We start from the raw sequence: 24,244 nt of genomic DNA, 5'->3' as shown, positions 1-24,244 counted from the left end.
TGCGAGGAGATTGACAGGGTCTGTGGCGCCGGTTATATTACTCCGCCTCCTCTGTAACCCCGCCCACTCTCCTATGCCTGATGCTGAGCAATGTTCTAACATTTATTTTATATTTTTTTTTATTATTTACAGTACATATATACAAATATATACAAATTACATATTTCTGAATTACATGTTCTATCGACATCTATTAATTTATGCATAATACAGAGGACATACATATAGAGAAACTTTGGATGGAAGACAGGTCCACAACTGTGTAGTACAGTTGCCAGTTTTGCACATTGCACACATACATACATGAAAGTTGCTTTTGTTGGTTTTACCAAAATAATTTGCAAGTTTTACTTTCAATGTTTAAAACTTCCACCACATTCACCAAAAACATATAAACAAGGAACATTACCTTAAACTTTCACCACTGTGTTTACATACAACAATGTGCACAGAGACAGTTAGTTACAAGTTCTGCTCCAACCTAAACCCTCAATAAAGACAAAGAAAAACTCCCACTAAAGACTCAATTCAGAAAATCCAGGCAAAAAACCTTGGGAGGAGCACTTCAATGAATCCCTTCACCAGGAATGGTTGGTAGGCTCTGCAGAACATGTGTGGTGTGGTTGTCCTGTGGCTGTGAGGAAGCAATTACTGGAGTGTCCAGTGGGGTGGGAGGCTTGGGGGACATTTACTGGACATTGTCATAAAAATACCACAGACTTATAAGAAACAAAAATGTATTCATAGTTCATGAAATGTTTCAGTTGGAGCTTTTTCAAAGCGAAAGGTGACTGGAAATTGTATCACGGATAAGTTGGGTTTGGTCATGTATTTACTGACAGTTGAACAATTCAGTGGGTCAATTTGAGGATTACAGAACTCTAATTCAGTTTGCAAAGTTCATAACTGGACCCACGTACCAAACAATTAAACCCAAGACTGTGACTGTGGACTCTGTGGACCAGGTTGTTAGAGACACTGTGAAAGTACCAGCCCTGTGATCCAGGTTCACTCTGGGAGACAGAGTACTAACCCTGTGATCCAGGTTTACTCTGGGGGACAGAGGGCCTGATACTTAAGAATGAACATTATTGTCTTAAAACAAGAATGCGGCTCTCCTAGAGCAGCGTAAAGCCAGATGAATTTGATTGATATTCTTCAACAGCTGTGTTATTTGTTTTAAAGATCACCCTAGTTACGGCCTTCAACCACTGTTCTGTTTTGTTCTATAATGTGTGATACAGGGATATGTGGTGTGTGTAATCCTGGCAAACAGTTGCTGTGTAATGCTGTCATGCATGTGTGATGCCTACGTTTTGCGAGTGCATGCTTAAACCGACCTGTTACACCATACACCGTGTTTTAATGTAAATACCTAAACAATATGTTCTAGAAGGTTTTCACAAATGTGTATTCTTTTCCTCTTGCCATCATTCTTATTCCACTGTGGTGGAGTGTGCAGCCGTTGTCACTCTGTGAAAATACGATAGGATGAGCCATTGATTCTACACATGTTCATCATCAAACCAAAAGAAAACTTAACATGGCTAACCTTTTTGATGTTTATAAAACATCACAAACAAATGAATAGTGATATTCAATCCCTACAGTGATCAACACTGCCTCGTTTACAGTGAAGTCATACAAATGTAGTTATACAATAATAATCAGGGTTCTAAACAGGAAGCAAACAGTATTGTTTTGTGGTTTTGTTTTGTGATTCTTGGAATTGTAGGTGATAAGCAGTACCTGGTGTTCACCTGACAGAGCGATTTGAGTTCCACCCAAAAAGTTCAATTTCTTTCTCATCAGACGAGATAATCTTTTTTCTTCTGCTCTCAGAGGTCTTTAACACTAGAACCACCAGGGGTCAGTGTATACCTAAAACCGTCGATGGGTCAAATATAGATTTGAGCGCAAATAGATTGCGCAATTAGAATGCATTGATTTTGAAGGGTACAAAGTTCAATTATGTATTCTTCAATCCAGGGTTGTATAACAAATGGTTGTTGCAGTCCCTTGCTGCTCATGACAATGGTGGTCAGAGGTCAACCTTGTTTCTTGAAACAAAGACCAGCTCTGCAAGAGAGACAAACCCAGGTTTCTCTATCTTTAACTGCTCTGTGCACTTTAGCAATGGTGCATTCACCAGTATGCTGCAACATTACACCATCACAACGATGGTGCCCCCAGAAACGTTTCATGGGGCCACAGGGTCCCTGGTGGCCAGTGGAAATCTTGGGGTGGCACACCAAAATCAAAAGCCATAACTAAATTTCAGGAATTCTATGATGCTGTTGTTTCTATAAGCAAGTTGAAAACAATGGCAGTGTGAGAGTTAAGGAGTTGCATACTGATGTACTTTGGTTTCTTATTTAACAGTTAATGATACAGATTACAAATTCTAGACAATATGCAACTTGAGACGGGTGGGCACACACACGGCACACAGACACATAAATATTGTTAGTATGTCACTAATGTTGTGCCGGGCTTGTGGTGTGGGGTGAGCCGACTCTGTCAGGATAGCCATAGCAAGGTAGAATGTTTACCTAAATGCGGGAAATGTTGTGCTTTCTCTGTAGAGGTACATTTAACCATATGCTGCTTATGGGTGTGAATGCCCAGTTTTTTAATATGGCTTCATTTTATATATATATATATATATAGAGAGAGAGAGAGAGAGAGGAAGCTACATAAAACACTTTTGGGGAAAGTCAAAGACTGGGGAATTTGAATATTTGATTGAAACAAAGTTACATATAATTGAACTTCTTCGGGTACATTTTTACCTTGTTGGCAGTTCTAGTGTCAAATGCTGTTTGTCAAACTCCAAGCAGACTGTCATATGTCTTCTACACGAGAACGGCTTCTGTCTAGTCACTCTACCATGAAGGCCTGATTGATGGAGTGCCAATGAGAAGTTTATTTTCCAGCTGGTTGCTCTGTCTCTGCAGAGAACTTAAGGACCTCCCTGACCAAGACCCTTCTTGGCTTGTTACTCTGTTTGGCCAGACCATCACATCTAGTAAGAATACTGTTGCAAACGTCTTCCATTTCACAATTATTAAGGCCACTGTGCTTGGGTCTTGGTCTGGGTCTGCACTTGACCACTCCCCCATATAGGATTGGTTCATTTATATTTATATGTAAATTGAAAAATATATATAATATGTATATATATATAAAAAAATTAAATCACTGAGAGGGCAACTAACCTGCAGCTGGGAAGGGCAGGTCTTGCAACCCATTTTCTCTCTCTTAGCTCAGTCTGATAGTATCTAGAACGTTCTTATTTAGTGTAAAACTACTTCTAGTGTTTTCCATTTCTATTTCTGGAGTAAGTTTGGGCAGGAAGGAAATGTGTTCTCATTTAAAGGCCGTCTCACTTTTTCCTGATAGCCACTCCCCTTTAAGGATGTCCTCTAGTTTCTCTTTCAGCTTGGACACAGCCTCCCTCACAACACTAAAGTACTTACGGCAAGGGGCAAAGGTGCTGGGTAAATCTGAAAATACACTGGGGCTGGAGAGAGACTGATAACCCTGAAAAGAAAGAGAGAGGGAGACAAGTTAGTGAGACAAAACCACACAATAAACAACCAGGCTAAACAGTGAGTTACTTCCATTAAACAACATGGAAGACAAGATACATGGAAGAAATGGATGTGATCTTCTGTGTGTGAGAACTGCTCCAGCTCAGCATATCTCCTCTTCAGATGAGCTATCTCCTGCTCCAGTCTCTCCACCAGTCCTTCAGCCTGATTCACTGCTGCCCTCTGCTGGGCTCTGATCAGCTCCTTCACCTCAGAGTGTATTCTCTCAATGGAGAAGATTAGCTCAGTAAAGATAGTCTCACTGTCCTTCTCAGCTGCCTTGGCACAGCTCTGTAAGAACTCATGCATGTATTGTAAAGTGTTGATGGTATTTGTTGTACACACATTCAAGAGACAGAATTCTAGCTCCCTGCTTTGTCTATTTGTCGGTTCATGTGCGTCACGATCATACTTTCTGGTTCTGGTCAGTAGTCTAGCAGCAGCATTTTTGCACCAGCTGTAACAAAGCTCCAGTCAACTACCAGGACAGAACCCCTGTCCTGCAGCCCTTTGAGCCCAACAAGGCTGCTGACCTCTGGGAGTCCATCCTGTGTGAGGACCCCAATAACCTACTGCTTTCAGGATGATCCTGAGGAGGGTCACATGTCCAGACTCTTATGTGAATTATAATTTGACATTTAAACAGTGTCTATGTTACACATATATCAGGACCAGAACTAACAGAATCCTAATATTTGCACGCATATTTTCTTAGTGGATCATTCTGGTCCTCTCGCTGAGAACTATTTCTAAGAGCTGCACTAGCTCAGGGCTGCCCATCTTATTCCCAGAGAGCTATCACCCTGTAGGGTATTTATTTATTCATTGCTCCAGCCGCAAATTCGAACAAATAATTATATCAATCAAATACTTAGCTGTTTGATAAGTTAAGCAAGTGGTGTTGGAGCTCAAACATGGATGGTGGCCCCTCCAAAAACAGGGTAAGGGAGTTGTGTAGTTTCTATGTGGGTGCTCTGTGTGTGCTATGAGGAACATATAAGACTTCATTCTACATATGTCAAAGCTAAACTTTTTTTTACAGATGGTGTAGTCACGAGTTCAGGTATCACACCATAGATTGACTAGAAAGCTTCTATTGAAGCAGAGCTGGTAGCAGAGCCAAGCCCGATGGTGGTGGAGGCCGGTAGCAGAGCCGGGCCTGGGGTCCGGGCATGGACTCGGGGTGTGGCGGAGAGTCCTAATGGATCACGGCCGAGCAGCAGCTGAAGCAGATCCCTGGGAAACCTGGATAGATGACAGGGGGAAGCAGAGAGGGAAGGGTGGGAGGGTGACAACAACATGCAAGCACAGGGACCAGAGGAATGGAAGATGCATTATACAGAACTTTTAATTGACCAAGGGACGTTTGGTCGCATTCTTCCGTGCTTTACTGGGCTGATGCATATTAGTTTGATTGGAGAAGGAGGAGTCTTGGTGTGCCACCTTCCTTCTGAACTTTAGTTAACCCTTTCAGGCCTAACTCCATTTATTTATCTGATATAAAAGAAGGAGGGGAATGTTAAGCAAGTTCAATGTCAAGACAAACCTTTGAACACCTTGATCGAGTTTCAGAATGAATGCATTGAATTAATGTTATGTTCTGATGTGAACTGAAACTTAATAAAATCTTGTCAGTTGTTGAATGTCTTTGCTCGGGGCAGGAGTAGAGTCAGTGCCAGTTTCCAAGTGGGAATATACTTCAGTTCTAAGACTCACACAAAGGTTATTTGTGTGGTATTTGTGGGTATTATCATATATTTAACCTTTCGTTGACCATTGCAAAGAACATATGTCCATATGTTGGCCTCGTCAGTTAACCTCCTGTTACACAAAAACGTATCTTAATGTTTAATGTATTTTGTTCATTGTTTTAAAGCCTCATGAAAACAGTTTGAAATGTAGGCAGCGATATCCAGTGATGATGCACTACAGAGATTTTTGGATGTATTGTGCCATGTGACTCTTACCTAATATTTAAAAGAAAATTAGAGACATTCTTTGTCATGAACTGGTATTCGTTTTTAAACCTTGTGATATTTATGCATCATAACTTACAATTTGGTAAATAACAAACAACTTCTGTTCACAGTGTTCTGGTCACAATAATTTATGTAGGAAAGCACATCACCAGTTGAAGCAATACAAGCATAATAGGCTGAACTCTCCATGTATTTACATGTATAGGTCTATGATGTAATATCTGTCTGCTTTATTAACAGACATCTGTTGGCTAAATGTTATCTTTGTTATCCCTTTCTGCTATAAATTCTGTTCTCTGACCTTCATGCATCAGAGATAGCATCACTGTCAGTGAATGTCTCACAGGTCATTGTCATGTTGAGGTGTTGGTTAAACTCTCCAATCTCCAATGAGCTGAGTGTCAAATACTTATAAACACAGAACCAAAAAATACAGTCAAACCATCCTGGTGGAGACAGACAGAACTTTCTTCCACATTACGTTAACCTACTGAAGCTGGTGCTTGACCCTGACCCTTAAGATCACCACAGGATCTGGCTTGAGTCTTCTATACTTTGACATGAGAGTCAATCTCTAACAGTCTCTAACCCCGACCCTGACATTCATGGAGAAAATAATTCTCCTTGTCAGCTCACACAGTTCAGTAGTGTAGCCGTTACACCAAACTTCACCCCTAAAACAGAGTGGGTGAGTGCATGTGGTCTGGACTCTGGTCGAGAGGGTCATTGTGTCAGAGATGCTGTAGGAGGACAGAGTACCTGCTCTGTGATCCAGGTACACTCTTTACTCTGTGAACTCCTTTATCCCAGCAATATCACAAAGTTAACTTCGCAGTTGACCACAGATCAGTGTCAATAGTCAATTAAAACCCTCAGAGAAGACAAGGAAAAACTCAGAGCAGAAATGGAAGTTAGGAGGTACAGTTCCACAACCAGAGATGTAAGGAGGGAAGGATACTAATGTGAACTACTCCAGGTCACACAGCTTGGCAGTGGAAAAAAAAGTCTGCAATACAAACCCAGGATAGAGTGGCTGAGTGAATGTGGTCTGGACTCTGTGGATGAGGGTCATTGTGTCAGAGATGCTGTAGAAGGACAGAGTACCTGCCATGTGATCCAGGTACACTCCTACTCTGGAACCAAAGCTTGATGTTACTGCCTCAACATTATCGTGTCTGAAACAAAAACATTTACCAGAGTTCTCTAAACACCAGGATTTATCATTGTATCCAAATCTAGACAGACGACCTGTCCTGCTGATGTCTTTATATGAGACTGCTATACCAACCCTTCCACTCCACTCCACCTCCCAGTAACAACGTCCAGACAGAGCATTTCTACACAGCACTTGCCAGGCGTCAGTGAATCTCTCTGCATGATAGAGATATAGCTGGACTTGAAAAGTATATTTTACTGTTCTGTTCCCCTCAGATAGAGATATACATTTGACTGCTGTGTTTGGGTCCAGTGTGAGCTGACAGGAATCTGGGAGAAGAGCAGAGCAGACACACAATCAGAGAAATTAAGTCAGTCAGATAGTATCTACAACACATTTATTTGGTGGATAACTACTTCTAGCGTTTTCCATTTCTATCTCTGGAGTAAGTTTGGGCAGGTAGGCCATGCATCAATATATAATAACCGCTCCATGTTTCCCTGATGGCAGTTGTTTTGTATCAGTTGTGCAACTGTCTAATGTGTGCTGCCTGCTTATTGTGTTCAGCTGTCATGTAGGAATGGTGGGGGTTTATGTAGGACTGCACTGCCATCTTCAAAAATACTGATATGGATTGTGTCTAGTAACTTATGGTTTGTGTGTGAAAAACACTCACATTGTAAGACGTCTGCTCTGGTCTTGGGCTCTGGTGGCAGTAAAAGATCCACTGGATTCACCGCAAACACACCAACACATTCACCAAGAGGTCAGATCAAGTTACACACAGTGGGTGACCGTGATGACTAAAATGTTTGATTACTCTTAAGATGCTTGTATGATCTACAGTGTATCTACAGGATGCTTGAATGATCCCTTTACAAGTCTAGTGTGTTTTACCCACCGGTGGTTGTGATCTTTGGCCACTCGTCTTTAAGGATGTCCTCTAGTTTCTCTTTCAGCTTGGACACAGCCTCTCTCACATCACAGAAGTACTTACGATGAGGGCCGATGGTGCTGGGTAAATCTGAAGATACATTGGTGGTGGAGAGAGACTGATAACCCTGGACAGAAAGAGAGATAGACAAAGAGAGATGAGTTAGTTGGAAAGAACTACACAATAAACAACTAAATAGTGAGTTACTTCCAGTAAAGAAGATGGAAGGTGAGTTACTTGGAGGAAATTGATGTGATCTTCTGTGTGTGAGAGCTGCTCCAGCTCAGCATATCTCTTCTTCAGCTGAGCTATCTCCTGCTCCAGTCTCTCCACCAGTCCTTCAGCCTGACTCACTGCTGCCCTCTGCTGGGCTCTGATCAGCTCCTTCACCTCAGAGCGTCTTCTCTCAATAGAGAGGATCAGCTCAGTAAAGATCCTCTCACTGTCCACCTCTGCTGCTTGTGCAGAGCGCTGAACACAACACAACACACAGACACATTTCTTAATTCCTGTCCTTGAAGTCCAGATGTGTCTTCCAGAACTGTACTCACAGTCAGAGACTCCACAGCCTGTTGGAGCTCCTTCAGCTCCTTCTCTCTCTGCTGGACTCTCTTCTGAACATTCTGTTGACTCAGTCCAAGCTCCCGCTGAGGACAAACACACATGTTAGGAATAATGTGTGTTTTAAAAGCACTGTGAAACTATGAATAGTTATCATTTTATGTTGTATTAAGTTCATGATATACTCTTCCTTTTAAATGACAGCAGACAGGCAGTCATTTTTACTTCCTGAAATGGGGGTTAGCTGTTACACAATGATCACATAACTAAAGCCTTAGCTCATTCCAAGACAACAAGAATCTGAGTCTAATTACAGCAGTTTGTTAACTTCAGCTACATCTTCTTCTTGTTATTTCAACTGACACAAATCTCATCAAAGATGGAAGCTGTGTTTCTCACCTGTTTCTCAGTTCTTTCTGTTGCAGTTGAGACTGTATCATGACCTTGATGTTCATCCATCACACACACCAAACAAATACACTGCTGGTCAGTTCTACAAAATTCTTTCATTAATTCATCATGACGGGAGCAGATATTCTCCAGCAGTTGTGAAGAGGCTTTGACCAGCTTGTGCTTCTTAAAGGCAGGAGATTCATAGTGAGGCTGGAGGTGAGCCTCACAGTAAGAGACCAGACACACCAGACAGGACTTGAGGGCTTTCTGCTTCCTCCCAGAGCAGACGTCACACAGCACATCTCCAGGTCCAGCAGAACTGTCAGCAGGAGGAGCAGCTTGGAGTTCTGTCTTCTTCAGCTTCTCCACCACCTCAGCCAGCATGTTGTTTTTCCTCAGAACAGGCCTGGGAGTGAAGGTCTGTCTGCACTGGGGGCAGCTGTAGACTCCCTTCTGATCATCCTGATCCCAGTAGTCTTTTATACAGCTCATACAGTAGCTGTGTCCACAGGGAGTAGCCACAGGATCCTTCAGTAGATCCAGACAGATTGAACAACTGAACTGGTTGTGGTCCAGCAGAACTCCCTGTTGAGCCATTTTACTGTTTTTCTTCTCTCTCAGACGAAGGAAAAGACAGATCAGTTTCGTTTTCTCTGAAGAGATCTTGTAGGGAGGGGAGGGACTTCCTGGTTCCACCCTCAGCAAGAAGAGGAGTGGTTCAGGAATGATTAGAGTAAACACTGTCTCACAGGTGTGTGTGTGTACGTGCATACGTGTAAATGTGTGTGTGCAATTGTGTGAGGATTTGTGAGGCTACCATTTCTGTGACTCCCATGACAATACCTACTTTTTGTAATTTTCTAATTGGAATTTAAAACAATGATGAGGAACCAAATTTAGAAGAAAATGCGCCATTTATTTTCAAGTGTTTGCTTGTGTGTGTATGGGTAGTGAATTGTTGATCATATTTGTTGTATCACCTTGTGTGGATTCACAAATTCAAGAGACTGAATTCTAGCTCCCTGCCCTATGTATTAGTTGTTTAATGTGCTTGAGCGTTTGGCTGAGCTGGGCTCTCCTCCTTTACTCTGGCTGGCTGCTCTCTTGCTCCCCCTCCTGCTGCCAGGTGTTTTGATTGACATGTGTCTGGAGCCCTGCCTCTGTCACTGTCAATTACATTACATTTACATGTAGCAGACGCTCTAATCCAGAGCGATTTACAGTAAGTACAGGGACATTCTCCCCGAGGCAAGTAGGGTGAAGTGCCTTGCCCCAAGGACACAACGTCATGTGCACCTGCAGGGAATCGAACTGGCAACCTTCAGATTACTAGCCCGATGATCTACCCGCTCAGCCACCTGACTCCAATTATCAATCTAAAAACCGTTATGTAAATGTAACTGTAAACTGTAATCAGGAAACATCCTAACACCATACAATAACAGGTCAAAACTAGAAGACACTCCTAAACTGCACAAAACGAATGTTTACAAATCACAGATGACGGTCATATGTTTTCTTTCCATGTTTCAGAAACCCTCAGCATGTGAATTACAGAAACATCATGTTACTAATGGTGCCAGTGATCAAATGGTCAAGTTTCTGGTCTCTGACATGAACAGCCGGACCAGAGCTCCAGCCACCTACCAGGACAGAACCCCTGTCCTGCAGCCCTCTGAGCCCAACAAGGCTGCTGACCTCTGGGAGTCCATCCTGTGTGAGGACCCAAACAACCCCACTGCTATCAGGATGATCCTGAGGAGGGTCACATGTCCAGACTCCTCTCAGAAGGCTGGATTCTGCCCCCAGTCATCCCAGCAGGCCTCACTGAGTCCAAGCCTGTCCCAGAGTGCTGTGCAGCATGTGGAGGGCAGAGCCAGTGAGGTGGCAGGTCAGCTGAACGGACTGAGGAAGAGGAAAGGAGGAGAAACAAGCTCAGACTTGATGGATCTGAAATTGAGCCCCCCTGTGACAAAGAGAGCATGTCTGACTGTGCAGCCTAAATGGGTTCTTAAGATCCGCTTCTTATTAAGAGAGAGGCAGTGACAGAGGCAGGGCTCCAGACCCACATCAGTCAAGGCACCTGACAGCAGGGGGAGCAAGAGAGCAGCCAGCCAGAGTGAAGGAGGAGAGCCCAGCTCAGCCAAACGCTTGAGCACGTGAACCAACTAATGCACAGAGCAGGGATCTAAAATGCTATCCTTTGAATTTGTTATCGACACAAGAATATACAATGAATAGTATCAACTTTTCATAACACATTCACACACTAACACACTTTAAAATAAATTCTGTCTGCCCGATTTGGTTCCTCGTCATTGTTTCAATATCCAATGCCAAATAAGTAATCTACCTGTTCTGAACTAATCAGACATTTAGACACATACATTGATAATGTATAATTTAGTCAAAAATCGTGTTGCTAAAATACCCAGATGTAGGTTTTATTGAACAGTGATGTACAGTTTTGAGAAAAGCTAATTAGAGTTGTCTCAGCTGCAGGGCTGAAAGAGCTTCTACTGGTATTGTCATGAGCGTCTTTTGAAGTATTCAAGCCAAGGGCTGAGTATTATTTTTTTAAATCCTACTCTTTGACTTAAATATACAGTGCCCTCCAAAAGTATTGGAACAGTGAGGCAAATTCCTTTATTTTTGCTGTAGACTGAAAACATTTGGGCTTGACATCAAATAATGAACGTGAGACCAGAGATCAACGTTTCAGCTTTTATTTCCAGGTATTTACATCAGGATCTGATGCACAACTAAGAAAATATCACATTTTGTTTGAATCCACCCATTTGTCATGTGATCAAAAGTATTGGAACAGATATACTTAAAACATATTTAAGTGAATAAGACTTAATATTTAGTTGCAAATCCTTTGCTTTCAATAACTGCAGCAAGTCTGTGACCCATTGACGTCACCAAACTTTTGCATTCTTCCTTTTTGATGCTTTCCCAGGCTTTCACTGCAGCCTCTTTCAGTTGTTGTTTGTTTTGTGGGGTTCCTCCCTTCAGTCTCCTCTTAAGCAGGTAAAATGCATGCTCTATAGGGTTTAAGTCTGGAGATTGACTTGGCCAGTCTAATACCTTCCATTTCTTGCCCCTGATGAACTCCTTTGTTGTTTTGGCAGTGTGTTTTGGGTCGTTATCTTGCTGCATGATGAAGGCTCTGCCAATCAGTTTGGTTGCATCTTTCCTTAAATTGGCAGACAAAATGTTTCTGTAGACTTCCGAGTTCATTTTGCTGCTGCCATCATGTGTTACATCCTCAATGAAGATTAATGAGCCCGTCCTAGAAGAAGCCATGCAAGCCCAAGCCATGACATTACCTCCACCGTGTTTCACAGATGAGCTTGTGTGTTTGGGATCATGAGCAGTTCCTTTCTTTCTCCAAACTTTAGCCTTTCCATCACTTTGGTAAAAGTTAATCTTTGTCTCATCAGTCCATAAAACTTTGTCCCAGAATTTTTGAGGTTCATCTCTGTACTTTTTGGCAAATTCCAGCCTGGCCTTCCTATTCTTCTTGCTAATGAGTGGTTTGCATCTTCTGGTGTAGCCCTTGTACTTTTGTTCATGAAGTCTTCTGCGAACAGTAGATAGTGATACCTTCACTCCTGCCATCTGGAGGTTGTTGCTGATCTCACTAACAGTTGTTTTAGGGTCTTTCTTTACAGCTCTCACAATGTTTCTGTCATCAACTGCTGATGTTTTCCTTGGTCTACCTGTTCGACGTCTGTTACTTAGTACACCAGTAGTTTTCTTCTTCTTCAGGACATTCCAAATGGTTGTACTGGCTATGGCCAATGTTTCTGCAATGGCTCTGATTGATTTTCCATCTTCTCTAAGACTCACAATTGCTTGTTTTTCACCCAAAGACAGCGCTCCGGTTTTCATGTTGTTTTCACCTCTGAATACAGTCTGCATAGACAAAACCTATCTTACCCAATCTGAACCTGAGTGTAGACATTCAGTGGTATTTATTGATTGAATAATGTATGTAATAGGACACACCTGGGCAACAAAACACACCCGTCAGTCATATGTTCCAATACTTTTGCTCACGTGACAAATGGGTGGGTTCGAACAAAAAGGTGATATTTTCTAATTTGTGCATCAGATCCTGATGTAAATACCTGGAAATAAAAGCTGAAACGTTGATCTCTGGTTTCACATTCATCGTTTGATGTCAAGCCCAAATGTTTTCAGTCTACAGCAAAAATAAAGGAATTGGCCTCACTGTTCCAATACTTTTGGAGGGCACTGTAAGTCTGGCTTGTCATAGACACTTAAATTGACCTATAGCATAAAGCTGATGTGACTAATGTAAGACTTGACTTAGATAGAGGCTGTGTCCAAGCTGAGAAACTAGAGGACATCCTTAAAGGGGAGTGGCCAAAGATCACAACCACAGGTGGGTTACAAAGACTGATCCTTAAGGGATCATACAAGAATCCTGTAGATCCACTGTACATCAAAGGTCGCTAACAGGTCAATCACAAGCTACCAGTAGCTTGCAACAGCTCTGAGTAGCTCACTATGGCAGTTAGAAAGTGACAAGAATTGCGCTCAAATAAACCTCAAGCACCCTACTCTCTACCCAGTCAAAGATTTTTTGCCATTATCATCCCCGTTATTGCCCACAAGTACAGTATCTAAAATTGCCAAATATAATACAAAATCTAGCAATAGGGCCTATTGCTGATATCAAGTAAGCTACCTCTAGTTAATAATCTCACCCAGTGTAAACAAACCCTATCTTGTCATTGTGTCCGAGTAAGATAGCCTTTCAGCTCTGCCTTTGGTCTTGTGTCCTCTGGGTTTCTTCTCTCTCTACTTAAGACTCCACCACATGAATGGTATTGATTCGAAGAAATTCAATTAGCTGTCAACAACTGTTATTTGTTTTGATCTCTGTCAGTAGGCAACCCCCTGAGCAGTTACAGAGTAAACAGAACCAGGAACGGTTCAAGGCTGGGTTCTGGCCCAGCAGGCCTCTCTGAGTCCATGCCTGTCCCAGAGTGCTGTGCAGCATGTGGAGGGCAGAGCCAGTGAGGTGACAGGTCAGCTGAACAGACTGAAGAAGCAATTTCCAGATTATTTACATTCAATAAAGGGGAAGATATGTCAAAAATATTTGTTACTTGGACACACCACATCTTTGACCAACCAGTTACAACAGACATTATGAGAGTGTATGAAAACATTTATTGTAGACTGTGGAGCACATCATCATTATAACAGATTATGTTTGAAGCATTACAGTTTCTAAATAGACAACCACATTCTGGTTATCAATTTGTTTTGAGCAAAACAACAGTGTGAATAGATCTGTCATGTGTCCAAAATACAAACAGTTGAGAAGTCTGTTATGTCGATAAATAATAATTAACCCAACAATTTCTCCACTTTTTGGCAAAGTGCTGTATTACTCCAGTAAAATAAAATAAAAGCCAAATCTAACACTTTGTGAAAAAATGCCATCAATTATTCTTCCAAAGCTTTCATTAACAACAACAAAAAAAGAGAGAGAAAAAACGGGTTTGCTACATCTGTGTATAAAAGTTGTACATGGGTGGTTCACAGAGAGATTAGAAGCTACCTCCAGTGGTGCATAGTTGATTTGCTTTTGTTATTTTGTCCCCTTGGACAATAGTTCAAGTTCTTCATCAATGCATTGTCATTGTAATGTTTAACCTGGAAGGCACGTGATCCACAACAAATTCAAGGCAAACATTAACTAAAAATGAAAAATATACAAATCCCTGTTATTATCATAATCATCATCATGAGCTGAGACAGACAGCCAAGAAACTGGAACAAAATGGCTCCTTCCAGCGTTCACGTATTGTTATTGAGAAGACTGTGTTCTCCTCCATTCCCTTCGTCCTATTGCCCGAGTCACAACAATGAAGGGGAAAAAATCTAACTTGCTGAACAGGAACCATTTTGCTAGCTGAGATATTTTCTAACTGAGAAAATAAACATAAGATAAACCAAATACAAAAGCTACACTTAATTCACTTTACTTTTCAATTTAAAACAGACAAAGAGACTTTAACAACAACAAAAAATTATAATACACAGTGAAGAAAAAAAACAACAAGAAAAAAAAAAACATGTTAGTGCTTTCTTGATGCATGACAATCAATAGTTATCTATCTATGCGGTCATACTGAAAACATCTGAGTCTACAAGAGTATTTTATCCCTCTAACTATAACCACAGAGTACAAAGAATAGTATGCAAATTGGGTCATATATAAACGACTTGAGCTGAACTGAAGAGTAAGGAACATTTGTTCCTTGAAAGAGCCTTACATACGTGAGTGCTCTCACGAGTTGTGGTAGCCTGTACTTTGCTGGCACACATTCCTGGTTTCACAAACGGATATCTCAGTTCAGTCTCCATTCAAAACAAACAAAAATTTAAACGAAGAAAAAAATTGAAAAAAAAGAAAGTTCCGTAATATTAGCTACTGCAAAGCTCGAGATTGCTGCTACTTTTTGGTTTAAATATTCTGATAATTAATACAAGTATTACTAATACAAGTATTACTAAGTCATGTGTAACAATGATAAAACAAAATAGCTACAGAGTACACAGAGAAAAAATATATAAACAAATTTGAAAAAAGACTCAACAGTTTCACTCCATCTATGTTGGTGTTAACAGTCGATTGAGAGAGCAATAATTCATTTTCACAGTCCTAGGACAAATGTTAAAAAGCAATTTTCATTTGAGTCATTATTCTATCAATCATGGATAACAAACAGTTCCACAAAGCAAAGCACTTGTCAACAAATTTGGAAGGTCTCCAGTATGCACAAAGACAGTCATCAAGTAATCTGCATTTTAGTAAAGTGTAAAGGTGATTGGTTATGACCCTGAGAGAAAAGACTGCAGATTTAGAACAAACATAATAACAAGATACCAAGAAAAACAACAAAGAAGAACACTTTTTTCCATTTTCTTTTTCACCATCTTGACACTAAGACAACTGTACAAACATGCAACAAATCACACACTATCATATAGTTAAGCCTTTGCTTACAAACATCCCTACACAAGATAACATACGCACATAACTTCATACTGATATGTAATATATGTTTTTTACTTTTAAAAAATATTTTGGACTTTTTTTTATACATTTATTTATTTAATTACTTCTACCATTAAAACAAGGCGTTTAGTGATATTCAACCCAGTATTTCAACGTAATTTTCTTGAAAAATATTGTAAAAGTACTGAATTACAAAGTCAAAGGCAAGTTCACCCATAGCTATGGGAGGGGGATTGCTGATTTCAAAAAGTAAGTTGGTGCAATCTGTGAAGTCATTCCGAAGTCAAAATTAAATCATTTCATCATTCAGTTTATCATTTAGTTTGTCAAAATATGCTCTCCGTCCCAGGAAAATGAGAGGCCATTGTGGTGTGTAACTTATTGGAGGGACATGAGACACAATATTTTAAATAACAAAGTTCAGACATCAAGAACTGCGCAGCGCACAACCACTCAATGATATAACCAATACATCACACAACCAAACTGTGAGAGGCTGGCAGCACACAAACATTATCACGCCACACAATCATTATACGACAGCACACAAACACTCCATGACTGCATACATGTACTCTATGACATCACATAGCCACAGGTGTACAGTCGGATTGAACCAGTCTCTTCAGGCTGCCATGGGGATGGTGAACCTGCAGTTGAGTAAAGTGACCTACGGCATTGATTCTAAATAGGAGTTTGAGAAGTAGACATCGCCATCATCCACTTCTCCAGATTGGAGGCAGATTTTCCAACAGGGAAACACTTAGATGTAGGCATGTGTACGTATGTTTTTAGATGGATGGTTGAACAGATTGGTGGAGGGAAGAGAGAGAAAGGGGGACGCTTTTCCCCCTTTTGTTTGCTCATTGTTGACCTGAATTGATGAAGGGATTTAATAAAGGGGTGAATGCATGGGGCGATAGTTGGGTGAACGGATGGAAGGTAGGGCGATAGTTGGGGTGAACGGATGGAAGGATGGGGGGACAGTTGGAGAAAGAGGGGGAGCGCCCCCTCGTCCTCAGTAGTTGAGGTGCCTCTGGCCTGGCTGGTGAAGGTACATGGCCGTGGCCTTTGACTGCCTCCCACCTCCTGGCTGGCGCAGCAGGTTGAGGCGGCGCATGGCGTTGCGGGACAGGGGCTGTGCCCTCTGGGCCAGGCGCCCGGCCTGCTGCACCTGGTCCAGGAGGCTGGAGCGGGCGGAGAGGGCGGCGGCGTAGCAGGTGGTGTGGAGGCTGGCGTGACACTGGACCACTGCCACGTCTGGCCTGCAGGGGGAGACAGGTACACGAGGAAAGGAGGTGAGTCGAAGCTCAAGGGTCCATACAAAAGATATCACAGGACTACGGCTGATAAATAAGGAAGTACATAAGGAAGTACAGCGCTCATAAAATGGTGGTAGATTTTCGTTGGACTTTTGAAAAGATATACGACTAAAACACTTTACAAGTCTAGAAAATGAGTGCGATTGAGTCCTCGTGTTTCAGCGTAGCCCTGCCACACATCCCTGTAAGATAAATGCACTGAGCGACACAAACCGCTAGGGAGTGTTTGCCATCTCCTACCTATGGCGTGGGGTATCCATCGTGCGGCGCCCTGTCTCCTTGCCCGTGGCAGCTGCGTTGGCCGGAGGAAGGGTGAGGTCCAGGCTCAGGTTGAGGGAGCATGGCAGCTTGAGGGAGAGTCGCTGGGGGCTGAGGTGGCGGGCGGTGGCGTAGACGGACATGCTGGGATGTTCTATCAGCAGGTTCTCCAGGGGGCTGGTCTCCAGCAGGATGGGCTTGCTGCCCCGCCCAGTGAAGCAGGGTGGGGGCGTGACGAACCAGCTCTCCTCCAGGGAGCACGCCTCTACGTGCAGGAAGCCCCCTTCCCCTGCCTCGGGTCCTCCGTTGGGGTCGGGGTAGGCGGTGGAGTCGAAGGAGGCGCAGAGGACGGGGGTGCTGGCGACGGGAGAGGGAATCATCACAAGGTCCTCCTCGTCATCGTCTTCCTGGTCGGGGACGCTGGAGGTGTCCTCACCACAGGGGTCAGAGCAGGCCTCGGCTGTGGAACGGAGGGGAGAGGAGAGGGGCTTGGTTAGATGTTTGTTTTTCCCTCAGGAAATCATGAAGCTGGTGCTCTAAAACAGACTGCATTTCCCTGAGCACACTGCAGGCTGCACTGTGGCTCAGGTCAGAGAGCGTACCTCCAGAGATCAAAACGTAAACAACATTTTTGCTTGACACAGAGGTGTCATGCAGCCCTGTTCAGCATAACATGCCTGACCCAAAAGAACCAGTGTGTGTGCCTGTGTTTATGCTCCTGTCTATATATTTGTGCATCAGTAGGGGGGGAGGGGCTTATGACCATTGCACATGTCAAGTAAAACCAATCATAACCTAAAATGTTATCAAAATCCGATCCAGAGCCCGGCCCCCTATTCCAAAACAAATCCACTGACATTAAAGCAAATTTTGTTAGACTGATTGCAGGTAGCCATCACAGTGTGGGTCTTAAAAATATGTCCCCATTTCTAACATTGCCGTTCTTGATAGTGATGCATTGGTTACTATATCCAATCGCCAAAATATGGGAAGTGTGACAGACAAGCAATTTGATCTCAGACGGCATGTCAAGCCAACAGACTGTGCTTTGGACTCTTAAAATAGATGACAGGCCCTTAAACAGAATTGAAATCAAATAGGGATGTCTGGTTATAAAACACACACCCCCCCCTCCAGGACAAAGTGCAGACTTGTTACTGCCTCTCAGCCTTTGTACTGAATCTCTCTTGACAAACAGCTGAACTCCACTGTGCACGCACAGATTCCCCTCGAGGCTGTCTGTGTTTTCAGTAAGATGTTGTCTTCCATTGTCTTCAAATGACGGTGCACATTTGAAGATGTACACACGCGTGTGTATTGGGTGTGTGTCTGTGTGCATTTGCAAATCTGGGTGTGGAACATGGATAATCCTGCTCATCGAGGCCACCTCAGTATCTAACTCATCCACATCTTCCTTCTTCCTGTGTGTGGCCAGCACCGGAGGCCATCTTGTTTACCCAAAATGCCATCAATCTGCTCTGTGCTGACAAAGAGCTTCTGGGATGAGCCGCACACTTGGCAGCTGAGGACCCAGCAGGACACTGTAACGCCTTACACACCCCTCATCGTCTCAGCGAGGCCACTTAGCCTATAATCCTCTCACAACCGTTTGTGTGTTAAGGAAAGGGGCTTGTGGACTTAGTGATAAAACTGAGTGCAAAAGTATGGTGCAACATGCAAGTGCTGAGGTAAATACAACTGATACCTTTCTAAAATGGTATCAGGAGGGAAACATTAGCAATATCTAGAGTTTGCATCAAACAGCCCGGAAACAGTATTAAAATATTCATATTAAAATCCACGATTAAGTCATCAAGTATATAGTCACTTACAATGGCTCTATATTATAAACTTGCTTGCAGGATTTGCATTAGAAACGCTAGCATGGATGTGTAAAACAGTCTTATCAGGTAGGGAAAGTCCCCTCCATAAACATTCAGAGTCCAGTCTAAGTTACTATGTGTCTGGGGGCTAGGCTGTGTCCTCAAACATCTCACACTTGGAAACGGTAACTCTACCGGGCCCTATTTTAAAACTCCCCACCCCTCTGCCCCCAATCCATCTAGTTGCTTTTGTCTGACCTGTTCTCCGGTTCACTGTTGCCCATAAACCGCTACATGCCCTCCTTTCCCACCCTCGTCCTCCTTCACACCAACCCCTCCATAACTGGGCCAGCCGGCTGCTCTCACACCTGAAATATTCACACGCTCAGGGAAAATGAGAAGGGCTGGTGGGTGGACACACAGGGGGGCCAAGATCGGGCCTGCAGGTGATGTGCCAGGTGTCTTTTTTAGGCCCGGTGATGCTGGCTGTGTGTACGTGTGCTTTTGTGTGTGCTTCTGTATGGGAGTGTGGGTTTGTGTATACAGTATTATAAGTGACTTGTGGACAGTATGTGTGTGTGTATTAGTGTGTCTGTGTGTGAGAATACTGAGGTCCTTACCCGGACATACAGTATCCAACGACCAAGTGTCGGCTGTGTAACACTGAATACTGTCTGTAAGACTGAGTTTTGCAGTGTTTGTTTTAAAAGTTTAAGTTATAAAGCATCTGAGAACAGTGTGATGATCCTGCAGTGTGCAACTGAGTGCCTTTAAGTTCTGAAATACATGCTATCAGAGACTGATAGTAAGACAGATATACAAGCCATATATTGACTTGTATACAGAACAGTCTCAAGCATATAACACTGAGAAAATACATAAGCTATGTTGGTGAGCCAAAACCGCTATAGAATCCTGGAGGAAGGGCTTTGAGTTGTTAGGGGAAGGTGCACGTGTTTTCACGTCAATGAATGCATACAGTTTGTCCGTGTGTACATTCTGTCTTTGTCAGTGTTTTGTCTGCAGGGCAAGTTGCTTTTAGCCTATAATTACTTCGGTATCCTTTTCTCTGACGGGTTGATTGATTGACCTGTTTAAACACCTGCACATCTTCTGTTAGTCTACTGTACAAAGTTAATATTTGACCAAGTTAATCATCACGCCCGCTCGGTGAACTTGTTTACTAGTTAGCCTCGCGTATGCGACTCACCCAGATAGTCCACAAGAATCCACTCCTCGTCATCATCCCCCTCCGGCTGGCCAAAGCCCTGCTCTCCAGGCCAGTGGCGGCTCACTTCCTCGACATCATCCCCAAAGAGGACACTGGCGAACCTCTGGAACATCCTGGGGCTTCCCGGAGGGGTGCGGAGGGGATGCCGAAGGCGTGAGGCTGACGGTGGGGGGGTGCAGGCGCTTTGGTCATGAGCTGCAGGTGGAAGGCGCTGAGGGAAGGGCGCTAAAGTGCATCAATAAGGTACAGTCCTTGATCATCTGAGGAGAGCTGGGGGGAGTACGAACATCGCTCGGAGCTGGGCTCACCTCGACGAGTGCAAATGTGCAAAAAGCCCTGAAGGGAAAGAAAGAGATAGAGGGGAGAAGGGGAGAGGGAGAAAGGACAAGAAGAACGGTCAGAACAGTGCTGACAGGATGACTCATTCTGAACTGTACATTTCAAATGATGATTGCTTTAGAAAGGGCTGTGGAATCCGTTTTATACTATATGAGAGCACACGCATAGCGGCTTCAATTTATAGATGCTTCAAAGGTCTATTGTTTGCACAGGGTCAACTTAATGGAGAAAAGGATTTCCCTATCCAGCAGACATTCAGACATTCCATATAAGGCAAATAATTAAGATAGAACCCCGGGCTTACCTCCCTGCCAGAGTGAGACAGTAGGCCTAACTGTATTTGGACATTCGAATAAACTGTCTTTTTAAAGTGTTTTTTTTATTAATATAAGAGATCTTATAGCCAGACTCCTATTTTACGCCATTTTACATATTATACAACAAAGAGATGGAGACCGGTTCCACATCGAGCTCGGCGACCGTCTGAGCGGTCTTAAATCCTCCTTCTGCTGGTTTTTCTTTTCCGTTTTGTCTGAGGAACGGGCGGTTATAATCTCCTGCACCTGTTTAACCACAGAACAAACTGGCACTCCGACTACTTGCATAGCTTGCCAACTAGGTCGTTTGGATAACCTAGAGATAATGGAAGCATCAAATGCATTAATGCGATTAAAATTCACATTAAAAACGGAACGAGTAGTGTGTAGGCTATTGGCCTCATTGAGGCAAAATAAAATGTATCGCGTGTCTATAACGTTAGCCTCCAGTTGGCTTTTTTTGTGATTAATGAGTTTAAAGATTAAGCTAAAACTGATCGCCTGCTGTCATAATGTAGCGTACACAGTTATAACAATACGTCTTATGGAAGATTGGTCTCAAACACTAAACCGATAGCATAGCCAGCATGCCAGCATGACAAGACCTAAATGAACCATTATTTTGGAGTCGGGTGTAATTCAGGTCAGAATTTGTTGGTAAAGAAGAGAAGCAATGGGAGGAGATTCAAGCGTAACCCTACACCCCCTGGGCGGACCGTGTTAGTTCAACGAACAAAGTTGAATAAGGTAGGCCTATAAGAAATGTTACAATAACGTTGACAATCTACATGAATACATTTTGGGGTTTTGTAAATATGTGTATTATTGTGTAGCAAACTGTATTTACCGGTAGGGCCTAAAAAAGGCCACGAAACACATTAAGACCTTTAGATTATCAGTGCAAAAATATATTATTGATGCAGTAAGTGGCCCCATCCTGCAAATGCGTTTTATCTTAACAAATATTGTAAAAAAAGAAGCAATATCTGTAGAGGCATTAGGCCTATCCCTACAACGAGCCTCTTATTGCAAGCAAGAGACAACAAAGGATCCAAAATACTCACTTGCGGCAAAAAGGTGTAAACAACAAGGGGATGATATTTGGCGATAAACTCCTTAAGACTCTGAGGTAGATTTGCTCCTTTTCGGAAAGTACAAAAAAATTGTTTTCTTCGCAGAAGAAATTTAAGTTGAAGGACCTTATTCGGAGCTACTTAGTTCGTTACCTTTCCGATCCTTTCCGAGGTCCAGACTGTTCCTTTGTTATTGTTGTGGAAGACCAACAGCTGATCGGGTGACGTGGCTAAGGACAGCCTATGGGAGGGTCATATTTTAATTTCTAGAGCCAATCATATGCCTATGTTCCCTGTGATTCCTGTCACCAACGCACGTGACTCACTGCAGAATTTTTTTTTTAACAAGACTGGGCAAAGCACTAACTTTGAGAGTTGCTTAACAAGGCGTAGCCTATGTCTAAAAACACGCATTTAAAATATTTGAGTACACTCATTTCCGGTCATAATTATTAAAAAGTATATTTCTTTTCTGGATCTTAGGATTTCTTGCTTAGTTTTTAAAGTAGTATATTAAGTCACTCAGTGTGTATTAGGCTGATTTTTTTTTTTTTTTAAACATTTGTCACATTCTGTTATTTCTGTAATATTTAGCTGTTTTGCTGCCTCCATAGCCAAACCAAACTTTGTAAAAACAATAAAAGTTCACCCACATCAGGTAATACATATCTAAATCTTACTCTTTCTAGAAGGCAAATCTTTTACAACCACCCTCTTCTAAGTGTGAACCAAACACTTATGTCACACCTCCATGTAAGAGAAAATCTTCAGCCTGCTGTGCCTTTCCATTCCCAATCAACAACAACAAGGCCACACCTGTGCTGTGGTAAGTACTGTTAAACATCACTGATAAGATGTGCTTTTAACATCAACTCCATTCCCTTCTTTTTCCACAGCAGTTGCATCAGCTCTTGTTTACCTTTAGTGGGTTCTTGACCTACTGAAAACTTGGTCAAGCTTAAGTGGAACATAATGTGACTATGGTATACCATAGACACAGACATGTAACTGCCTCAGTAAAGAAAGATATTCAGTTTCTGAAAAAATAAAATAAAAAGATCTACAAATATGATTCACTATGAGTTAGCCCATTGTGTGTGACAGGTCATCTTACTCAAATGAGTGTTCTAATATGTAACATAGTTTAGGACAGAATGTTCTGTGTCATGTGGTGCTGTCAATAGGACACCATCATACCACATCACACTGCATATAAACAATACAGGGTCCATTTCTTTACATCACACTGCAACCTTATGTAATCTTGTGACTGTTTTCAATGCTGGCTATGCTTGCGCAATATCTTTATATGGCAAAATGAAGATCAATAACGGCTCACTGTGTTTCTGTTGAGTAATCTTTTAAGTAATCTTTAATCTGTAATAACACAGGCCCACATATACTGAATAAAGAAATGTAGATATGTGTGTGTGTGTGGGGGGGGGTTGATTTAAGGACTTTTTACCACTGATGTCTTTCCACAAGATATGTTTTGAGGGGGGTAGTGATAACCCTCAGGGAGGTTCACAAACACAGAATAACCCACAAAAGGAAACCTCGGTCAAAGGCCATGAGAAAGAGTTTGTGTGATGGAAGGGGCTTGTGTACTCAGGCAAAGAGGGAACCTCCAGGATACAAAAACAGAAGGCCGTGGATTCACAAACTGGAAGGTTTGCAAAATATGCTACTTTCTTTCCATTTAATCCATTGTAACATTAGAAAAAAGCAAATTTCAGCACAAACCTTACCACAGTCAAATAATCGCTGGACAGTTTTCATGTTCAGAGGTTTGTTTCTGTTTTGTTGTTTTACCTTGAATAGAATGCAAATCATATTAGAATGAGACTGAACAAGAATGTTTTATGGCTTGTGATTCAAAATATTGTCCAAAGAACTGTTGTCTTATGAAAATCAAGGTGTCTTGCTGAAGTGTCTTTGACATTAAAAAGAAATTACAGGATTAATGATATGTGCGTACAAACATTGTAAACATAAAACATTATATTTGTGTCAGGATATGCCTGTGCAAGACTTTCACAGTAAAAATAATATTTTAACCTGTAGGACATGATGAGGCACCTCTCTCGCTTTCTCTCTAATACATTAATACATATGCACATGCAGGCACACCATTTCAGTATTAACAGTGAATGCTGTGTCTCACTTTCTAAAGTGCAAATGCAGTTCCAAGCGCTCTTT

At 42.3% G+C, this 24,244-nt stretch overlaps 2 protein-coding genes across 11 annotated transcripts; both read right to left on the bottom strand.

Annotated features, from left to right (window-relative positions):
• Positions 1 to 4,342: 4,342 nt before the first annotated feature.
• LOC124488617 (E3 ubiquitin/ISG15 ligase TRIM25-like) lies at positions 4,343 to 9,278 on the bottom strand. 10 transcript variants are annotated; one of them, XM_047051319.1, is made up of 7 exons: positions 8,623 to 9,278; positions 8,214 to 8,309; positions 7,900 to 8,133; positions 7,630 to 7,789; positions 7,405 to 7,464; positions 6,677 to 7,057; positions 4,343 to 4,838 (listed from the first exon to the last, which is right to left on the bottom strand). In XM_047051319.1, exons 1-7 carry the CDS (start codon positions 9,211 to 9,213, stop codon positions 4,792 to 4,794), a joined length of 1,569 nt encoding a protein of 522 aa, XP_046907275.1. In that variant the 5' UTR covers positions 9,214 to 9,278; the 3' UTR covers positions 4,343 to 4,791. The 10 variants fall into 10 exon arrangements, with proteins under 10 accessions (XP_046907275.1, XP_046907283.1, XP_046907279.1 ...); XM_047051321.1 differs by lacking the exon at positions 4,343 to 4,838 and adding an exon at positions 4,874 to 5,087; XM_047051320.1 differs by lacking the exon at positions 4,343 to 4,838 and adding an exon at positions 5,101 to 6,578.
• Positions 9,279 to 13,804: 4,526 nt separating this feature from the next.
• On the bottom strand, positions 13,805 to 22,248 carry tp53inp1 (tumor protein p53 inducible nuclear protein 1). The gene is made up of 4 exons (XM_047051328.1): positions 22,037 to 22,248; positions 20,296 to 20,652; positions 17,245 to 17,722; positions 13,805 to 16,947 (listed from the first exon to the last, which is right to left on the bottom strand). The coding sequence occupies exons 2-4, from the start codon at positions 20,426 to 20,428 to the stop codon at positions 16,701 to 16,703; spliced, it is 858 nt and encodes a 285-aa protein (XP_046907284.1). The 5' UTR covers positions 20,429 to 20,652; positions 22,037 to 22,248; the 3' UTR covers positions 13,805 to 16,700.
• Between the last annotated feature and the right edge of the window lie 1,996 nt (positions 22,249 to 24,244).

This window comes from Hypomesus transpacificus, unplaced genomic scaffold (assembly GCF_021917145.1).
Source record: "Hypomesus transpacificus isolate Combined female unplaced genomic scaffold, fHypTra1 scaffold_149, whole genome shotgun sequence".
NCBI lineage: Eukaryota > Metazoa > Chordata > Actinopteri > Osmeriformes > Osmeridae > Hypomesus > Hypomesus transpacificus.
This window is presented reverse-complemented; position numbering and strand designations above follow the sequence as displayed.

Excerpts from the sequence above, each read along its gene's own strand:
- LOC124488617 (XM_047051317.1), bottom strand. The coding sequence starts at position 9,213 with ATGGCTCAACAGGGAGTTCTGCTGGACCACAACCAGTTCAGTTGTTCA. Across the intron at positions 8,134-8,213 it reads AGGCTGTGGAGTCTCTGACT|CGCTCTGCACAAGCAGCAGA; the intron begins GTGAGTACAGTT and ends TGTTGTGTTCAG. Across the intron at positions 7,058-7,404 it reads CAGAGCAGACGTCTTACAAT|ATTCCTGTCAGCTCACACTG; the intron begins GTGAGTGTTTTT and ends CTCTTCTCCCAG.
- tp53inp1 (XM_047051328.1), bottom strand. The coding sequence starts at position 20,428 with ATGTTCCAGAGGTTCGCCAGTGTCCTCTTTGGGGATGATGTCGAGGAA. Across the intron at positions 17,723-20,295 it reads GATTCTTGTGGACTATCTGG|CCGAGGCCTGCTCTGACCCC; the intron begins GTGAGTCGCATA and ends TCCGTTCCACAG. Across the intron at positions 16,948-17,244 it reads ATGGATACCCCACGCCATAG|GCCAGACGTGGCAGTGGTCC; the intron begins GTAGGAGATGGC and ends CTCCCCCTGCAG.